General features: G+C 41.1%; 1 protein-coding gene across 1 annotated transcript in view; it reads right to left on the minus strand.

Moving 5' to 3' along the window:
- LOC104402818 (ankyrin repeat and KH domain-containing protein 1-like) overlaps nucleotides 1–20,741 on the minus strand; it is a gene marked incomplete at its 5' end in the record, with an annotated part of 85,184 nt that overhangs the window by 55,709 nt on the left and 8,734 nt on the right. The window contains 5 exon segments of the mRNA XM_010010798.1: nucleotides 2,389–2,483; nucleotides 4,045–4,278; nucleotides 5,315–5,462; nucleotides 6,366–6,513; nucleotides 9,277–9,433. Coding sequence (XP_010009100.1) covers nucleotides 2,389–2,483; nucleotides 4,045–4,278; nucleotides 5,315–5,462; nucleotides 6,366–6,513; nucleotides 9,277–9,433 — 782 coding nt within the window.

A 20,741-nucleotide genomic window follows, 5' to 3' on the forward strand; every position in this document is an offset into this window, starting at 1 on the left:
GAAAGATGAAACACTCATATGGGTTCTTCCTCCAACATAACTTCAGAAACTGGGACCCAAACTTGTGGAACAATCTGGAGATCCAGGAAAATGAAAGTGGGAAGGGTCAAGCCACACAAAGAGTGCTCAGTGAGGTATAGAAGGTCTGAAAGTCTAATCAAAGGACATTTTGGAGTGCACAATTAAATATGATAACTTAAAGATAGAAAGAGAACTCCAAGTGAAAGACTTCAATTGAAACCTGCTCAGTATCTCTCATGGGAGGGAAAACCATTTGCTGCTTTGCAGGTGCATGGGTATTAGATGCATCAATTTGGTCACTCTATTTGCCATCCGATGATAGCGTAGGTTAATTCAGGAGTAAACTGTCAGCCAGCTATGATTTAAAGCCCTGTGTCTTGACACAGTGGTTCTCCTAGGATTTGGCAGTTCAGATGGATTAATTCTTTAGACTAGCCTCAATGCATGCTGACAGATGTTGCTAGAGAACTAAAGAATACTTCTTCTCAAGGAAGACACAAAAAGGGCAAATACCGATGTTTTTATGATGTGTCCTTTGACGGAAATCTAAATGAGGCTGGGCAATACTAAAGCGGAAAGACATCAAAAGACCTCTCTGCCTGAGGTTCAAGCCAGAGCTGTTGAGGCTAGGGCACTGCTACCTAGGGGTAATTCATAAAGTCATAACGTTAATAATTCCACTAATTCCGAAAATTAAAGAGCTTCCTATGTATTAAGAACCACAACCTCAAGTGAACTACCAGTTCCCCATCCTGATGTCACCAGAAGTGTCAGCCAGTAACTCAAACAGCTAACACAAAGAGGGATATCAAACACACGACTCCTGCCAACACTTGTCTTAAGTTGACCATGAAGCAGGTAGTAACCCGAGACTGACAGCAATCAAGTCTATCAGAGAAGCTGGCTAAAAGCCAACAACCACCTCATCTAACTAAAGGCATTTTCTAGGTGTGGCACTCTACATTGTCCAAAACATACTAAAACTCAGAGGTACTTATAATCGGTGATCAGAGACCAGACATTTCAGCTCCCTCTGCACCATTCACTAGCTGGAAAACAGTGAAGACCGACTGGGAAGAGTCCCCATGATTTGATGGAACAGTTCCCTTCTGCAAGGGAGCAGCCAAAAGGTAACAAGGAACAAATTCCATCATTTGACTTAAGAGTTGGGACTTGAAAGGATCGGTTTCCTCATGGTTGTTCTTAAAGGTCAACACACAGTCTGTAGTGCAAACTAGAACTGAAAACATGCAAGCAACCCACACATCTTTATCTTTCCCAAGCAAGATGCTTCATAGACCCCAAGTCAAGCCAGTGCTCAGACTGTATCACCATGAAAGCACAAAAAAACCCTCTAAACCTAAACAGAACAACTTAATAATAGTTATGCTGCAATGTCCTTTAGGAGACAGCATTCTCAATTCCTTACTGGCACTAGGGTCCCATACAGGGAAGACTATTCAAGGACACTATCACCATCTCACTGTCAGAAGATTTCAACATAGCTCGAGACATAATCTGACCTTGGTCACTTGCATCATCACCTCACAAGTGCACTGAAGGAACACTTGATCCTCCAGGTCTTGGAACACTGGAGGAACATTGCAGCCTGTCTTCTAAGGATTATAGGCTATTGGGAGCAAATTAAGATTGCTTTCTTTACTCAAAGAAGTTTCCCAGCTTGAAGAACAGATAAAAGGTCAGCTAAGTTCACGGCAAAAATAGCTGAACATATGTTTTGACACAATAGCACTCTTATTAAGATGAAGCTCTTGGAAAAGGAAGTCTTTCCTCAATGGCAGCTTTGAATTGTAAGAGTTGCCAAAGAGCTAAGAACTAACCTACTTTTGACCTACTGTTTTATTTTCAGAAGAAAAACCTCACAGCAGCATTTACAGAAACCTAGAAGAGAGCAAACCATCCCTACATGTAAAACACTTCCTGCAGCAGTGCAGGAATGATGTAATCCATCAGTCATCCAGCTCAGAGTACTTCTGGATGGCTCATACGACCATGATCTGAGACCTCTGAGACTTAAAAAGACAAAGGTGGAAAACTGACTTCCACATTGAAAAAGAAACAGTGACTTGGGCTCAACCTGCTATACCACACTGCAGACTGGTTACCCTTTACACTTCACATAGGGAGCATATAGAACAACACATCACCCCCCCCAAAAATTAGAGTGATTTTTCCTTATGATCAGTTAGACCAACTAGTTACCCGTGATAACTAAAGTAAAGGCTTCTTACAATCAAAACTAACATGCTCACTTGCAGACCCAACCCAGCTTTTAACAAAGGGTCACTTTCTTTTATCATCTCTTTCACTCCTGTCACTGAAAACAGAGCAGTAAAGGCTGTTTACCATGCAGGCCTCCATCAGTGCTGTGTGCATCTCATCTGTTTTATGTTCTTGATCAGCTCCAGCTTCAAGCAAGAAACGAACCATATCTAAATGGCCTTCAAATGAAACAGAGCAAAATAAATAAGCATTTAGTACCATAAACTTTTAGTAGTACAGACAATACACTTGATGAAATCATTTACATTTTCATAGTTCGCTATTACAGTTTTTACAAGTTACCATTTGCAAAGCTGTTTTTTTAAAAGTACTCTGTAAAGTACCAAAGCAAAATGGACAGCCAGAATTCAGTCAGATACTGCCCAACTCTTAGATGAAGAGAGACCTCTCGAATTCAAGTTTCCACAACAGGAACCTTCCCTTGTAACTTCGAGCTATAAAAGACTGTGCTTATTCCTTATTCAGCTGTAGAATAACATATCATTTAAGCGTTCCAAGGCAGCACACAACCGAGGGCATTATCTTTTAGAGAGAGGTCCATGCAGAATTGAACTTAACTTTAAGCTTTTTTATCACAGCACTCACATATTGCTGAGAACCAGGACACATACATTACATCACATAATGTTATCTAACACTATTTTTAGAAGCTTCTACTGAACTTTACCAATACATGTTTTCAACTCTACTATGAATTCTGTCCTTTTAGAATCTGTCCCTTACACCAAGTTGTACATTTTATCCTCCCAATGAGCACCCTCCTCCAAGACAAGACTTAGTTTTATACTAAGTGAGCTACTTTGTTTTCCTATCAATCACCTTGCCAAAGGTAATATAAAAAATCTCTAGTCAATGAGTACCTTACATTACACACATTAAGTTCTGGGTCACAAGAGACAAGAATGCCCCTCCAACATATCCAGGAGAACTATTACTGAAACATCTACATAAGGAACTACTATTCGCGGCAGGAAACCCATGCCGAATCCAGATGAGAGTTTTCAGATGGGTTACACTAGTTTGTATCCAATTCTAACCGCAGAGGCAAAACCTGATGTTACAATAATCTGTATCCTTAAAAAGTTTCAATTAGGAGGAGAATAATAGTTGGAAATTTTATGGTGGGTCTTGGAATTAAAAACAACTAAAAACCAACCTAGAAGCACACCAGATTACCGCTGCACTAATTTACTTTCTATGGAAGCTTTACATAGCAAAATAAATTAAGTCAAAAGGCCATGAAAGTTCAAGATGAGTAACAATTCATAGACATCCTCTAAAATGACACTGCAGAAACAGTATACAGTTATAATACCAGCATTGTCACCCCATCAGGTATTCCAGAACATTCGTTCTAACTTCCCATTTTCCTAACAACTAACAGAGATGTTTTCAGAACTTGAAAGACACTTGGTGAAGGGAATTTGAATGAAACAGGGAATGCTGTAGCGGGGGAAGAAAAGAGCTGTGGTGTGTCAAAGTACTGGTTTGGACACGGCCTGTCACAAGTTTCCATCTGCAACATACCAAATACATGTCCATCACAAACAGACAGGCTTAATACTACTATACCATGGATGAGCACTTCCCAAGTTTAAAACCAAAAACCAGTACTCCAAAGCTCTTCAGAAAATATTCAAATTACAGTTGGAAGCTTTAGTTAGATAAATCCTAGCAAATAAAGATAACAAAAATACAAAACAAGGCAAGAGACAATACCTTTATAGCATGCAAGTGTAAGTGCACTTTCCTTGAACTCGTTGGAGTGAGTGTTGATTCCTGCACCATATTCCAGCAATACTCTTGCAACCTCAACATGACCTGCACTGGCTGCTTCCATTAAGGGGGTATGGCCATTCTCATTGTGGTCTTCTATATTAGCACCGGCTTTCAACAGCACCTTCACTATGTCAACAAAGCCTCCAGCACAAGCATAAGTGAGAGCTGTGTTCCCTGCAGAGAAGAAGCAGTTTACATGAAAGCCCTTTCCATCACTCACAGGAAGAGTTTTAACAGCACTGAACAAAACTAAGTACATGGCTGGCAGCAGCCTCCTACCTCACAGCAATGCTACTCCAGCCAGTGATTTCAGGCTAGATAAAAAATCCCAACACAACTATATGTGAAACAGTTTTAATGCTAAGCCAGTATTATAAATCAGGATTTTTTTTCCTTTATTGTTTCCTACTTCAGCACACAAAGAGAGATCAAATACACACAGAAATCAACAAGCAATTTTCCACACTTACTGTAGTTGGGAGGTTAGGGGGGTTTTGCCTAAGACTATCCTATAATTCCTTGAAAAACTTTTACTGGATGGATGAAAATAAACTTAAAACTAACTTAAAACTCTGGTACTGTAAAGTGACAGACAACCACATACGGCTCATGTTTTAAATGCTACAGTCAGTTTTAAGGTAAGTTCTGCTTAATATGGCTAAACATCAGGATAAAAAGCACCTTTCACAGTTCAGACACCTGATTTTTTAAAATGAGAACAGTTTAAATTCTATCTTGATATTAGCAAGATCCAGCTGCAGGTTACTGCTCTCAGCAAGGTTAGTTAAGCTGTGGTCAAGCATCAGCAATGTAGACAACATGAATGCTCACAGAATTGTTCCTCCTCTTCAGTAAAAAGCAAAAGACTGAGATAACAGGTCTTGACCAGATGTGTCCCAAGTGAGGTCTTACTGGGTCATTTGGGATTATACAGACAAGAAAAACTAAACTTCATGTATTTTTCTGGTCATCTAACACCACAGTGGTTTTCACAGGAACAGTGCTTTCCATTGCAGTTTATATTAAAAACAATCTTTAGTAACAGCCAGATAAGACTCCAAACACATCTGCTAAGATCCAGCCTATGCTTAATAGTTCGTTTTCATGTTTTCTTCTGAATGAAACTGAGACAAAACAACAGATGTTCAAAACAGCTGCACATCTTATGTGTCAGTCTTATTAGTTCTTGATGTTCCTGCTTCCCAGTTACCTGTTGAAGACTGTGCGTTGACATCTGCACAATGAACAAGGAGCAGCTTAACAATGTCCACATAGCCTCCGCTGGCAGCTGCCATTAAGGGAGTTATGTCTCCTTTGTTCCCTCGATCTTCAACGTTTGCATGCATTGCTAGTAGCACCTAGGGGGGAAAAATTCACCTTAATGAATAAATTGCAGCACCAGCATTTTACTGTTAGTTCAGTGTGAGAATGATTCCCCAGCCAGCCTGGACATCCCCTCCCAGCAGTATCCCCAGTGGTGAAGCACAATGGCACTCCCAGGACATTTGTAATTGCTACCTGCACTGTGCTCTGCTCCAGGAAATGCTGGTTTTTTACATTTGTTCCTATCTGCTAAAATCAACATGAGGTTACAGTGCAGCACTGACATTTTCAAAAGTCACAGGGCAATTCACTAACCAGAATGACAGCAGAGAAACTGCAAACTTGCATTAGTGACCACAGCACACAACAAGCACCCAGGCTTACAGGCAAACAGTTTTCTCCCTGTGCTCTTGCCTGACACCAGAACACGAAGCTGGACACTTTCTGAGAACTATCACCTGAACATCCTCACAGAAGCACAAATTCTGCCCTTCGATACACAAGTATAAAAGCTAAAAATGAAAAGAAATTAATGCACTGTTGATACAGATGTGGTTAAGAATTGAGAGACTGAGACAAGAATTTTTAGAAGGGAACCACTTGTACTGCTTGATTTTGGTGCTATTTTAGATCCTCTTGCAATGTCTGCTTGGCAGAACAGCTTGACTGCATCTAGAATAATACCAGAAAGGTAGATGCATCACAAAACACGAGGTACATTCTTCAGACATGTCCCTTAACCCTAAAGGCACATACGAGAGCATTTTCCATTAAAAAGACAAACAGTAACTGGAAGCCCACAACAAGCTGTATTAACTGATACTCTGATCAGATTACAAAATATATTACACTCAGAACAGCTAAAATGTTTACCTACGAAAGAAGCCCCTTAGACAATGCTTCACAAAGGTTTAGTAGTGATTATATGTGCTACTTACTTGTGCCAATTCATAATATCCTGCTGAGCAGGCCAAGCAAAGGAGACTCTCCCCTTCTTCAGTATGCTCATTTACACTTCTTCCTTCATCCAGCAGCTTCCGGACAGCATTGACATCCCCATCCGAGCAGGCTTCTGCCAAACTGCGACTGGAAGATCAGTTACACAGAATGAATTCAACATGAACTGCAGTAGATGGGTGGCTTTACTGTGCAAGGGTGAAGTCTTCAAGTAAAGACTTATGACTTAGCACTAAGCCTTACCAGAAAATAATACCTTACAGATTTAAGTATATACACACATTATCTCTGTTTCACTCATGGAAATAAAGACCTTGCTTATGTCTAAATGAGCTCATCCTCATCAGTTGCTAGCTCACACAAGCTCTCATATACACTAGATGCAGAGAACACTGCTCAAAACCAGTTAAGTTGTGGTGTTTGCAGTGCACAGCAGTAAGCCTCCCTGATGCTATCACACTTGGGTGGCATGCCAGATGCATGGAGGCTACAACCACACCAAACTACTGACTACAGTTATCAAGGCAAAGTTCTAGCAGAGAAAAAAAAAAAGAGCCTATTATCAAAGACCACTGATACTGAATATTGCAGCAAGACAAACTGCTGACCCCTGTCTCTCCTGTAGTGAGACTATTTCCTTCTCTGCAGTATCCCAAAGCTCTCTTGTTTTCATTGAAAATGCCAGCTTCTTAATTTCAGCAGCCATTTCAAAGAAAAATCCTTACCTTACCTAATGACATCTTAAAGGAAGAAGGAAGAGGAGCCTTACAGAAGTTTACTGTTGCTTTTCATGCACTGTTAAAAGCATATTACAGAAGTTTTCAGATGGATGAAATAAGCCAATTGACATGCACATTTTTAAACAGCAACAACAATATAATCCTACATGGAACACTACTTTAAAGAAGCCTGCATGGAACAGTCCTTAAAATGCTGTAAGAGGTAATTACAAGCTAAGATTTAGAAAGAAAAGACAAGACAAACCCTGAGTTTTTGGCATCTAAAAGCTCAGAAGTATATAATTACTACTTTAACCATCATTAATTTCTGAAGTAGAGAGAATAACTATTTCCCCTGAAATGTAGGAAGGTTCACTAAGCAAACCTGGAAACAAGGTGAGCTGAGTTTCAATTAATTTCAAACCAAGTCAACTGTCCTTTAGATCTTTGTCTATACTAAAACCAAAGCCTAACAGCAAAGACAACTGTTAAAGCACTGCTAAACACATGCGTTAACAAACCAGAGCAAGTCATGCTCAGCACCAACTCAGTTATGCTTCTCCAACCAGAAAATATGTGCAATGAATGACTGTCCCTCAGCAACCAGGAACCAACCCACAGGTAATGCCCTGGTGGGAGGAGGGGGGAGTTAATGCATAGCCTTCTGTTCTAAACAATACTGGACTGGATGTGATGCATCCTATCAAGATATTTAATCTGCAATACATGGAAGCTTGTTTCCTAAAACAAAAGCTAGTACAGTCAGATTCAAAGACCTTAAACTTCTGCTTTTTTCTCCTGTGAAAGACAGAAGTTCACTCGAATTCACTGACAATGAAGAAAATACCCATTCCTCAGGAAAGCATACAAGTTCCAACTGGTCAAAGACTGCAACGGTCGAACTATTTAATCCCCTATTTTAAAAGGAACTTATTTGTCATATACTCCCAAAATTAATTAAACTGTGCCAGCAGCTGATAGGTAATAGCTGAAGTCTGACCCGAAGAGAACATCCACTTATCACAATTGCACCATAATTGCACAGTAATCACTAAGTTTATTATTTGGCTACACAGTCCATATAGTGAAGCAATGGGATCCCTCTGAAAGCCTGCGGGGCACTCTCAGACCTGCCCCTTCCTCAGGACAGCTCTGTGCTCACAGTACGAGCAGCCCTGCTGCAACCCACATGTGACCAGCATTTACAGCTCAGGTCCTGTGTTCAGCTGGGAGGAGAGGGAAGGGATTCATGCACTTTTGCACACATACAGCCTAGCCTTTAGAAATGGGAGCCACCCAGTCCCAGAACCTGTGGGACAAATCCTGAAACACATGAATCATTCTCAGAAGATGACCTTGAGATACCTCCTATAATACAGAACTGTGAAATCAAATGTGTCCCAGGAAACAGACTCATCTCTTATCCTAGTTGACCCAGGCATCTCCAGAGGTCTCCCAGTTTGCTCTATGCTCAGGTTCCCTTTGAGATATTTCCACGTCATTTTGTAGAAGTGACAAGAATGGCACTGGAATGCTTAGGATGTTTAGGAACTTATCTGCATCACTTGTCAGAGTAGAAAATGTTTCAGGCCCCTAAAAATGCTTTGAAATTACTAATGTAGAGGAAAGCTTTTGATGACATAGGACAAACCCTCAGTTCTGTCACCATAGGAGTTAAATGCTGTCCTCAACAATTCTCAGTTACAAAAAGTTATCAGATTATAATAGAGTTTCATTTCCCCCTAAATTCCTGTGCAAGATCCCAGGCCAAATTGCTGCCCTGTAAGTATGAGTAGTCTCTTCCAGCTTTTAATACAATGAGCTAGATTCATTAGTTTCCACCAAAGTATGCTGAGGCAGTAATGAGAGAACTATCACCAACTCTTCTACAGCTAAGAATTTAACCTGGTTTTGAAACAGAAATCGCCTGTCTGGTACAAAGAAAGAGTAGCAGGTTAGAAAATAACATTATTTTGTACCTTTCTCTTACACTTCGATGCCAGTAAGCTGATGGGACAGTAGTAACCCCTTCAGATTCATTAACTTTTTCTGCTAGTAACAGAGCAGATACATTGCCAAATATCAACTATAAAACTAACTTAATTTTAACTTAAAAACATAAGCATATATTCTATAGATGGGAAACTAGGAGTGGGGAGGGATCAGTACGTACTTGTCCACTTGTCCTGCATTGTGATTGTTCTCTGCTCTCATTCGCGTCAATGCAGCAGCAGCTTCATCCAGTGCACAGCTGACAGAAGACGTCAGTCTTCGGAGAACCTCGGGATCTGCGAAGGCTTTACCATCGGCAGTGGACAATTTACCAATCCCTTCAGTGCACGTTCGTTCATCAGTCGGGTTAGTATGGAAGTCACACAAAAGAAATGCAAAGACACTACTTTAGATTTCAGCCACATGCACTATTAGTTAAAAATCATTTGCAAACATGCCAGAAAAATCAGATATTTGAAAGTAAGTAACGTTCGCCTAAGACCTGAACATTTAATCAACTTTAATCAAGCAGGAAGAAAACTGTTTTTCAGCTGGCAGCTTCATTACCTGTGCTAAATTCCCAATTCATACCTGGGGTTGGGGGTGTTCCAGAGGAATAAGGGTAAGTCCAGGGGTGAAGCCCAAAAAACCAGAAGTTTGGGCAACAGGTAGTATTCCATAGGCTTGGTTTGATATTTTCTGAATGGGACGAATTTTCTAATGTAAAATATGTCAGCCTATTCCCCCTTCCCTACCCAACTTCACCCAAAATGAAGCAGATTTGGCTTTAACAGACCTTTTCTTTAAGAGTAGGAAAATAAATAAAAAAGTTACTACCTTCAATTCCCAATAATTTAACATTCCAAACTGTACAGCTCTGGCTACAAGGACAGAAATGATGAAACAGTTTCACATGTTTTCAGTGTACTTGCAATCAATGTCCCCTTCATGCTAACATCACACAGGAGAAATGTTTCGTTAGGCTCAAGGAACTTGTTGTAACAGTTTATTTTATAAAAAGTTGGTTTGCTGCAAGAACAGCACCATAAGGTGGTCTTTATCCCTCTCGTTTATGTGGCTGATATAAAGTGATGCTACACCTGTGCAGTTTTACTCCATATAGTTCAACACAGTCTATGGTGCATATGCACACACTTGCCTCTGCAGTACAGGCAGGGCTTGTATTTGCACATACAAATGTACAAACAGTGTGAAGAAATGCACTGATGAATAGTAAAACCACCACCACTCCCCCCCGCAAAAAAAAAGAAAAAAAAAAAAAAAGTAGATGGCTACAAAAAGAAGATGGTTACTGGTTTATGGATCAGCTGCCTTCACTGCTGAGGAATCGGTAGCTTTTCAACAGAGTCAAATTAGACATAAACCTCAGGAAACAGCAAATCTTCTGAGGTAGAAGATGAGTTATTTGGTATGTGCGTATCTCTAAAACTGATTTACACCACATCTCCCAGAACCCTACTTGCAATTATTACAGACTGAATACTGAAACCATACTTCGAAAGTTTCACACATCGCCCTCAGTCAATGTCCATCCCCAGTTTGAGAGCAGCCACTTGGTTTCTCATTAATTTAAGAATCAATACTTACCAAACTTCAACCTGAAAGCAATTCTGGCACACTCTGCTATGCTGGCCTACATCCCTGCTGCAGTGCTCACACCTGCCTGCCACCAAGGCACACACCTACAATGGAGTGCTGAGGTCTACTTGGCCATCTGAAACTGAGCACTGGCCATTTCACGTGTCACTGTTTCTGCATCAAGATATCTAATTTACAACATCAGAATGAAGGACAGAACATATTTACATTTGGTGAATGTTTTAAACATTCCAGTATGTTTTATTGTATGCTGACTGCTCACACTGAAATCCTCAAGGAATAAACCACATGTGAGCAGTGCTCTTTGTATACAGGAATTAGAAAAATACTAAGAATTCATTCTCACATAGTCATCTTTCTAAGACTCGTGCTTTTAAAAACTTTAAAGTGTTGTTAACAGATGTAATTCACACCAAACTAAAGAACAGTGGAGTTACAAGGGAATTCTCACTTGCTGTGTAAGGAAAACAACTGGTTTAAGTCAGAGCACAGACTGAGCTAGGCCATCAGGATTTCTGGGTAAGTGATTTTGCCTTTAAAACTAACTTCTTTATTAAAGTAATTGAAGTTTATTTAAGTTCTTCTTTCCCCTTTATTAATTTCAGCATGCCATCCTTAAATTTCCGTAAGTCTGGTGAGCCCTGGAATAATTCCCACAATATTCACAGACACTGATTACATCCTATGCAGTACCCAGGACCACAAGTGCAGAGGGACCTCCAGGAGTTTGTAATCCGAGGATGCACAAGGAGTTGCACTGGAATCTGGCTATGTTTGACTGTCAGCATTACTCGTATAGTGACAGAAACCCTGTTCAGGAGTAGCTGATTCTACTTTGCTTTTCAAAACTACTCATTTTCACATCCATTTCATACCATACAAATCCTCTCCTGACACATACACATAATCAATACTCTTTCACCATAATTTTTTTTTACCTCACCTTTTGCAGCATTCATTAGAAAGATGGACTTGGAACAGAAATGCTATTTCCAAGTTCTTCAAAATTCTCACTCCTGACATTTAAGGCCTCATACACTTCAATGTTGCGACAAATGCAGAATCACAGAATAGTTTAGGTTGGAAAACCTTTAAGATCTAGTCCAACCATTCAATACCTGCCAATAAGAACTTGCTTATAACCTTACCCCCTCATCCCAGTCTATGAACATTTGATTATGGTCTGGCACATCCTCAAAAAAATATCTAAGTCACTTGGCAATACCATTTCTAATCAGTACATAAATCATCACACATCACAGTGCCATTATGTACAAGATTAGCCATTACTGCTTAAATAAGCATGCAATTATAAGTCTCTTTAAACACCAATATGTATTTTGAACAAGAAAATATCATGAACTAAACGGGTTGGGTCTCCCTCCTGCTCTGGATTCTTCCCAAATCAGTCTTTCTGCACTGTGTAAGACTCAAAATTCCTACATAGGAAACCATAATCCCTGTTTAACAGAAAGGGTTATTCCCAAAAGACAGGTGTGGGTGCAAATCAGAGAACAAATCATGGTGACACACACTGATCAGGTTTCCAAAGGCCTGACCAATCCTCATTCAGACTCAGCTTGTTCGTTAGCCCACCTTCAGCAGGCAGTAACAAGAGAAAAATACAATTACAGGAGCAACTACAGAAAGCAGGTACGTACATTATCTATGGGCTTCAACTGCAGCTCAGCTGACTATTACTAAACTTCTTGCTAATATTCACAACACTGAAATACAGCAGGGCTGGGTTACTCAAGTTGACTAAATGGCACATATGCTGAGTTTACAAATCTAATTTCTGTGCTCCTGACTACCCCCTTTTTACTAGGGCAAAATAAGGTACCTGAGCGATCTGTCTTACAGCTAGCCATGCTGTAATAGGAAGATTTCTCCTTTACAGCAATACAGCTCTCTAAAGGCTCTACAACAGCACCTTCCAAAGTTTTTGAACCTTAACTAGTGTCACCCAGTAACATTTCTGGGTTATATCTCGCTCGTATGGTTCCTCACTACTGTGCCGATTAAAACCCCACCTCTCTGAAGGGAGTGCCATTCCCTGGGAAGCAGGGCTCAGGATCTGCGCAACCACCACTGTGCTTCAGAGCTCACCTACTGCTCTACCCACGCTCCAAGATGTCCACTACCCGAGTAACTCCTCCTGTACAGTACAGACAGCTTGCCTGAGCAGCCTGCAGCTTGGCAGCTTCCTCAGCAGATGATTTATCACCTTATAAAACCACATAGGAAACTTTCTCAAGCAGAATACCTGTAGAGAAGAAAGAAGTCTTCCCCTTGGACAGTACCGACAAACAGAGGTTGAACTCGGGTAGCTTATGCTACTAGTACCAAGCCAACAGCAGAAAACTCTGTGTGAGCCTTTGCCATCTTCCAAATCACAATAAATAAAAGAATTCCCCTGCCAATAGTTCTGCTGGCTTCATGTGACACCAGGAGCCGACACCGGTGGCAGACAAAGCATTCATTACCATGCAAAGGGAACAATGTTGTGCCTAACTTCAGACCTGAAAGGATGGATCAGACAATCAATGGCAGTGGTACTATTTAAAATCCTGGCACATCTGAAACATCCTCAAGATGGCAAAAAGCTTTTAAAAACAGACAAATTTTGTTTGACTGGGGAAGGAGAAGAGGAAGGTGGCAAATTCCAAATCCCCGGGATAGGAAACCTGCTGGGGAGAGAGGAGACAACAACATCTCTTTATGGCAGCCACAGACTGAGAATAAACATTCTCATTGTGTAATGGTGACTATTTAGACCACGACTAAACCTTGTAGAAGTTGTTGACAGTATTTTATGTGTCACCACCACAGCTCCACAGAGACTTCCAGAGCAGCTGAGTTTTCATCTTCTACCAATCAGATTGCTGACAGCAAACCCTCACACCCAAAAAATGACATTTTCAATGCTCTCTGAAAATCCACGTTCAGAACATCTGCTATTCTCCTGTCTTGTGTTTCATGGTCTTAACCTCAAAATACACCTTTCTTGATGAATCCCCACTCCTAAAAATAACAGGAGCTCACCCACTTGAGCAATACCCACAAGTGACAGGGAATGTCTGAAAACACTGAAAGGCTACCACAACACATACGTGCCATTAAGGAAAGTTACCCTCAATCCCAACTTTTAATTTTTCACTTGCTTGACACTGCAAACTCTTAAAAATTGTATTTGCATTAACACATATTTCAATGTAGCTGTCAGCCCAGGAGCCAGAATCTTGATGACAACTGTAGCAATGAGATTTTCTTTTCCAGAATCAAAAGCCAGGAAGTACTTCTCCAGTTCCAATTAGATGTTACTGTTACTTACTGATGACAAGGGTTCCTTCTGGGGATCATCTGCTTTTACATCAGTGGGCTCAGGTATACCAAAATCTGAAAGCTCATGTCCTATCCTTCAGCACAAACATGAATTCTTGTTTAACCAGACAATACTCATTAACATTTACATTTCATTTGAGAGTTTCCCATTAGATTTCAATCCAGTCTCTCAGTATTTCCACAACTGATTACCTACTCAGGTAATTCATAACATTAGCCAGCAACTTCCACTTGTACTAAAGCTTGGAAGCCCCACAAGTAAACTCAGCAATGAGAAAACAGCTCTGCATAGACTCACAGATGGTTCTAGTAAAATCCCAATCCCCCCAAATAGTCTGCCGCTTCATATAATTCCTCTCCACAAACCCAATCCACCCATTTCCTTTGCTTTCAGGATGCATGAAGGAATATGGCTGATTGATACGGAATACCACACGTATTTTAACTTTAAATGCTAAAGGAAAAGATGGATTCAAACCTTGTGACAGAGTTTTGTTACCATATGAGAGTTCAAACAGGAAAGAATAATACCAGACAAGTTATCCATATAACTAGCTCTTCTACCTTATTGAAATTCCTGACCATGACAGACTTTGCTACAGCAGAACTCTCAATTTATCTACCAGTTTGATTTTTCCCCGCTCTTACCAGGCATTCATTTTCTCACACTGTATAAAAATTGAGTTACCTTCCTTAAAGCTGGAAGAACAGGAGGTCTTCTGTGCTGATCTCACATTTGGCCACTGCCAGAAAGCCTGCTCCGTGCTCCTCCTCTCCCTGGATTTCCCAACCCCACCACTGCACTCACATTGGGGAAAAAAAAGAGGGAGCTTTCTACCAGTACATCAAGATGGGTTTGACCAGCAAAAAGTCTTTCCAGCCATCACCAGAACTAGCAAGAGGAGAGAAAACTGTGCAGCCAGAAACTGAAGATTCCTGCCTCGTGGTGACAGCAAATAGCCGCTAAACCACCTCAGCCCCCCTCACACACCTTCCCCCTGGGCCCCTCATCCAGGGTATCCATATTTTCACATCTGCTATCAAACAACTTCATAAAGAAACTCAATGTATCTTACATGCAAGTTAATATGGAGGCATCATGAATTATTCCTGCATCACAGTTACAGATGAACTTCATCAAAGTGCTTTTTCACCCCTCTCACTGCAGATAAGCATCAGGGAGAGGTGTCTCCTCCTGCATTACCTCCTGCTTTAAAGCAGCAGCTACAGTTACGACAAAAGCAGTAACACAGTAAAACAATTTTGCTAGTCATCATTTAAACAGAAACTCAGTGGCTGAAATGCTTTAAACAAAGCAAGCTAAAGCTCTGGGGAGAATAGGAGAGGGCTTGTAGTTCAAAACAAAGCCTAAAGAATTATGTTCAAGTACAAGAAAGCATTCATATTTCCTGTAGCAGAAAAGCAAAACTTTAAGACAGTTATGAAATGAGCAGACATTAATGCTAGATTGGTCTGGAGTGTTCACTCCTCTCCTCTTTTTTGTTTGTTTTTGAAGTGTCTTTGGAAGATGTAAGCCTCGGTCCAAAACCAATTGAGTGCATTCCCCCCACCTGTGAAATACTACAACCAGCCACTGTAAAAAGCTTACTTGGTATGCATCTTACACACACGAACTCCCAGACTGAAGTTCTACCTACCACTGACAGTGAGGCTTCAACTGACATGTAACTGCCAGTTCATCTCCTCTCTGATGTCACAGCATCCCCGCAGAGTCAGGGGGCAACAAGATGGGAGGCAAGATAAGAAGAAGGGGAGAAAGGAGCATCTTCCTCAGGCCTCAGATTTTGTTACGGAAAAAAAGAAGTGGAGTTTCTTCAAGACTAGATCTTCTCAATGTTTACAGGTTGCCCACAGAGGTGATGGATGCACCAATCCTTGGAGACACTTAAGGCCAGGCTGGGCAACCTGATTTTGTTGAAGATGTCCCTGCTCATTGCAGGGGGGTTGGACTACATGACCTTTGAAGGTCCCTTCCAACCCAAATCATTCTGTGATTCCGTGAATGTGCAGCAATAGATTCCTACATAAGAGGTTCATTCAAACTGTGTTTTGGCTTGCAGAACATATCAAATGCAAGTACAGATATTTAAATTTGGCCTTGGAGGAGGAGAAAGCAGCCCTTTTACCCTCGGCAGTAAGGCCTCTCTTCTATCATGGTTCTGACTGCAAGAAAACGTATGATCTTGCATTCAAGAGGTATATTCAAAATGCAATGCTAACTGTAATCCACATTATAAAGGACAAGGATGGGACTAAGCACTAGTTTAGAAACATCTACTTTACTCTGGATGTGAATTTGTGTTGGTGCTTCTCTAGGATTAAATAGGAGCTACTCTGTATCACACTTAAATAGGATCTTATCACTTCACTTGTGAATTTTTTTGAAAGACTAAGAAAATTTTTTTAGGCTTTTTTTCACCCTTAACATAGATAGAAGCCAGTGACAGACACCCAGAGAGACCTGCCATGGCAGCAAAACCTCAGCATGTTACTTGGATGCCTGATGTCTTTTCCACTGCCAGCCTTCTCTTCCCTAGCTCCTCCTGCAACATCTTTTCCAGGGCTGCAGCCCCAGCAAATATTCAAGTACATTTGTGCACTTAAAACAAATGCTCTTCTAATTGCATCACACTTGCCAGTGACAGTGCAATGAGCTCAGGGCTCCAGCCCCCGTTGTCTGCCTGGCTTTGTTCAGCTTTTCAATGGCCACAGCTCAGAGGGCAGACTCAGCACATCCCTAGAGCCGGGCTGTCACCTGCTCACACCCTGCCAAGCGAAGCGTGAGGGCACGGGCACATGCCAGCACGGAGCTGGGCCATGGTGACAGCCAGCAGTAATCGGACATGCAGGAACTGGGACCATCTACTGAATGCCCAGCAGGAATCCAAGGAGCGATGGATGGCAGCTCCTGCACCTGAAGGAAACACGCAGGCTAGAGACTGAGAAAAACAATCAGATTGCTTCTGGTTTTTTATACAAAGTGGTATTAAAGCCCCAAGTCACTCCTAGAGAATTGGTTTTATTTGTGACTGTGATGTTTCCCGTGTTTACCCTGCAACTACAGAGGCAGCAACTGTGTAAATGATCCAGAAGCAGAAATCAGAACCTCTGTACGGGTTGCTTCAAAGCAAACTCAGTACTTCGTGCCATCAAATATGGAACCATTTACAAGGTTTCTTTTGTTATTTTACAGAAAAACACCATGGCCAACAGCAGGCAATGGATCTTTAATTCCTGATTTTATCTTTAATGCCTTATCTAAGCCTCATTGCAAGCCTGACAGTTGCTGGCCACCAAGAATCTGAAAGATACACTTCTGAAAGACTTGAGACTGACTGAAACACAGCAAAGAGGAACATGGAAATAGTGCCATCACTGTGGGAGGGTAAGGAACAAAGACAAACCCACCTATCCCTAAGAAACACCAAGATAGGATCCCCACACACCACCGAGACACAGGCAGAACTCAAATGACCTTGGAATACTGTTTACAGGCAAACATCCCACTTGAGCTCTCTTCTCCAAATTTCTAGCATTCAGTAGGAAGCAGAGTTCACATGGGCTATAACTGGTATCCTAAATCAGAAAATGGCTCTGACTCACTACAGTGCTCTGGAACTATTGAGGAAAACAACTGAAAATACTTCTACATTTACAAGCAAAGAACCTTGAGGGCCAGTGACACCAGTGACTTCACCCAGAAGCAGTTTCAGCCCCAGGTTTATCAAACCTGAACGGCAAAGCAAGCCGGAATACTCCAGTGTTGTCAGAGGCTAACCAAGTGTGTCACTTCTTCAGAAAACAAACAAGATCACCATCCTAATGTGAATAGCACAGGGCAGGGTATAAATTCACATTTCAAACCCTTAAGGAAACCTCTGCTCTTCCTAAGATCCACAGCCTTTCAATGTCCTGTCATTACATACACGCTGCATAACACATCCTGAAAGGAAGGTCTAAGGGAATGCCACAGTAGATGGCAAAGAACAAAAATCAGGATGCTACAGTCTCAGAAGGTAAACAAGGAATTTATTTCACCACTTTACCCAACTTGAAGGAAGAACACCCCCATCTACTGTTAATGCATTAGAACAAACCACCCCTCTACAAAACCAGTGCAGGGGCCTCATATCACCTCACAGCTTTTTGTTCCTTGTGGCATCTCCCTCAGGTCAAAAAACCAAAAGGGAAGAGGACACAGGTACATCAAGAGAACTCCAGCTCTCTGAAGCTCTGCTTCTTCTTATGGAGAAGGCCACAGAATCCGATGTGTGGCACCACAGAGCACTGTGCTTACTGAGCTGCTTCGGAGCACAATGCAAAGAGAAATTGTAACAAGCATTAATGCAACAGAAAACTTCTGGATGGCGTTACTTCAAACAGCAGTACTGGAAGTGTTCAGCCATTTCAGATTTTACCAAATCAAATTTATTCCACTATTTCCCTCCAGATCTTTGCTCTTATTTGCATTTAAGACTAAAATAAAATAAAGCTGTTCTACCTCTATACTTCAGAAAGATCAGGCACTGGGGGTGCTTATTATAAGAGGAGGCCAATAGCCAAAACCACAGCCACATTGCAAGTTTCTCCTCCTACATTCTCCTTTCCCTGTGCAGACTTCCAGTGGCTTGGTTTTTGGCAACATGAGGCAAAGTCAACTGGAAGTCAGGCCAGGTTGGTTAGAATTTGTCTTCTTCCCTGGCTCACTGTGGCCTTCCCCTGTTACTCAAAAGCCATGTCATTGTTTGAAACCAAAGATAGAATTTTAGCCTCCATCACAATTCTGCCTAAAGAAGGTTTCTTCTAAAGGGTATACCCAAACAGGAATGTCAGCAAATATATATATATAGATACATATATCTACACACAGAGGAATAATCAACTGCACACACACAGGAACAGTTTATTTAGGTAACAGTTCTTCAGAAAAGTATTGGTCGACAAAGTCAAATTCAACTTGTAACCCAAAGGCAAAAGGCAGACACCAAACTGAGATGTATAAACAAAAGCACAGCTTGCAGGACAGATGAAATAACACTCCTACTCTCCATGCATCAATAGAGCTCCACTTGAGTAACATGACTAATTTGGGGTAACAAGCTATGAAGAACAGAGCTTGCATACAGACTCCAGAGGAGAACAAGAGCAGATGAAAGTCTAAATAACATCAGTTAAGGGCAGAGAGATTGGATGTTATTTAGCCTGCTTAAAAAAAGGGAGAGGAACTGAGGAACATACCAATCTATAAGTTAGTTGTAAAAGACGGCTGCACTGAAACCAGGAAAACTGACCATGGGTATGATGCATAAAACCAGCAGCTAAAGCAACTCCACTAAACCAACACCAACTGCTTTACTACAGCTTTCCTTCTTCCCTCTTGAAGCGCTTCCAAAGAAGTTTAGGTCCCCCTTCACCCCCCCAGGTTAGGTGTTTCAGCATCTAACACTGAGGACTGATACTCCATCCCAAGGAGTGCAGTTGGCTGGGCATGCGGTGGAGCACTGGAGAGGGTTTGTCTAACCAGTTCTTAAAGCCACCCATCAGGAATAGCACAAGCAGAGCTGCATTTGCCTGGGGAGAAGGAAGAGGAGAAGATAAAAACTAGATCTACTGAGATGTCTTTCAGCCTTCTTTTTCCAAAAGGTTTTAGGCAGCAATACAGAATTGGAGGAAAAGGTGATGGCTAAATGACAAGTTAGTAATTGCTATTTTAGAGCTAATGCTTTGTTACACAGGGAAAAGTCATTACAGAGCTGCCTCTTGTACCCACAGCAAGGATATTCTTGATGGATACAATGAGAATAAACTTGTACAATGCAAATATTTTTCTTTGTTTCCATGTTGAATCCTCAAGGATTTAAATACTTTGTACTCACAAAGAATCTAAACTCCACTGTTGTGCAAGATGCTTCATGTACTATAAGTTGGTTTAAATCATGAGATTTAAGCTGTCAGCTTTCAAAATAAGGTCTTTCAAAAGTCAGAAAATAACTTCTAGCAGGTAATGAATGCACTCATGGCCCACTGCAAAATGAGCCACTCACTTCCATCAGTAGAATCCAAGAAAAGTGGCAGTATAATTTTTCATTAATCTGGTGAAAACTAGCTTGACTTTCTAAAAACAAGCAGAATTGGATCATTTACGCTATACATATACTATATTATCACTTGTTTTCCTAAAAACTTGTTTATTGTAATTACTCCCTAACTACACAATAGTAATGGTTTGTCAAATGTGAGTTACCAATTGAAAAAGGCAACAGGTTCACCCATTACCCCACATACTGTGAGCTATGACTCAGTACAATTTGTTGCTTCTGACACATAAAAAAAAAAAAAAAAAAAGACCAACAACAAAATATTTAATACCATTATAAAACTGATAGAAGAACAATGTATTGTAGGGCTGCCAACAAGAGCTCGGTTAATTCCTCTCACGTGTCCCAAGACACTTGTCACAGCAAACAAACCAGACACTCTCAGCAACCCTTCTATAAACTGGTAGCCCCGCTTCCAATATAATTACATTACATCTCCCAGTACACTTCCAACCAGCCCCAGGAGGGGTGGCTGCACATCCACGCTGCCAACCTGATTTACCTGTCTGTCTAGTTGGAGGCAAGTGGCTGGCACTAGCGACTGCCACCACACTGCCACTGA

Source organism: Nestor notabilis, unplaced genomic scaffold (genome assembly GCF_000696875.1).
Source record: "Nestor notabilis isolate BGI_N333 unplaced genomic scaffold, ASM69687v1 scaffold13803, whole genome shotgun sequence".
In the NCBI taxonomy this organism is placed as follows: Eukaryota; Metazoa; Chordata; class Aves; order Psittaciformes; family Psittacidae; genus Nestor; species Nestor notabilis.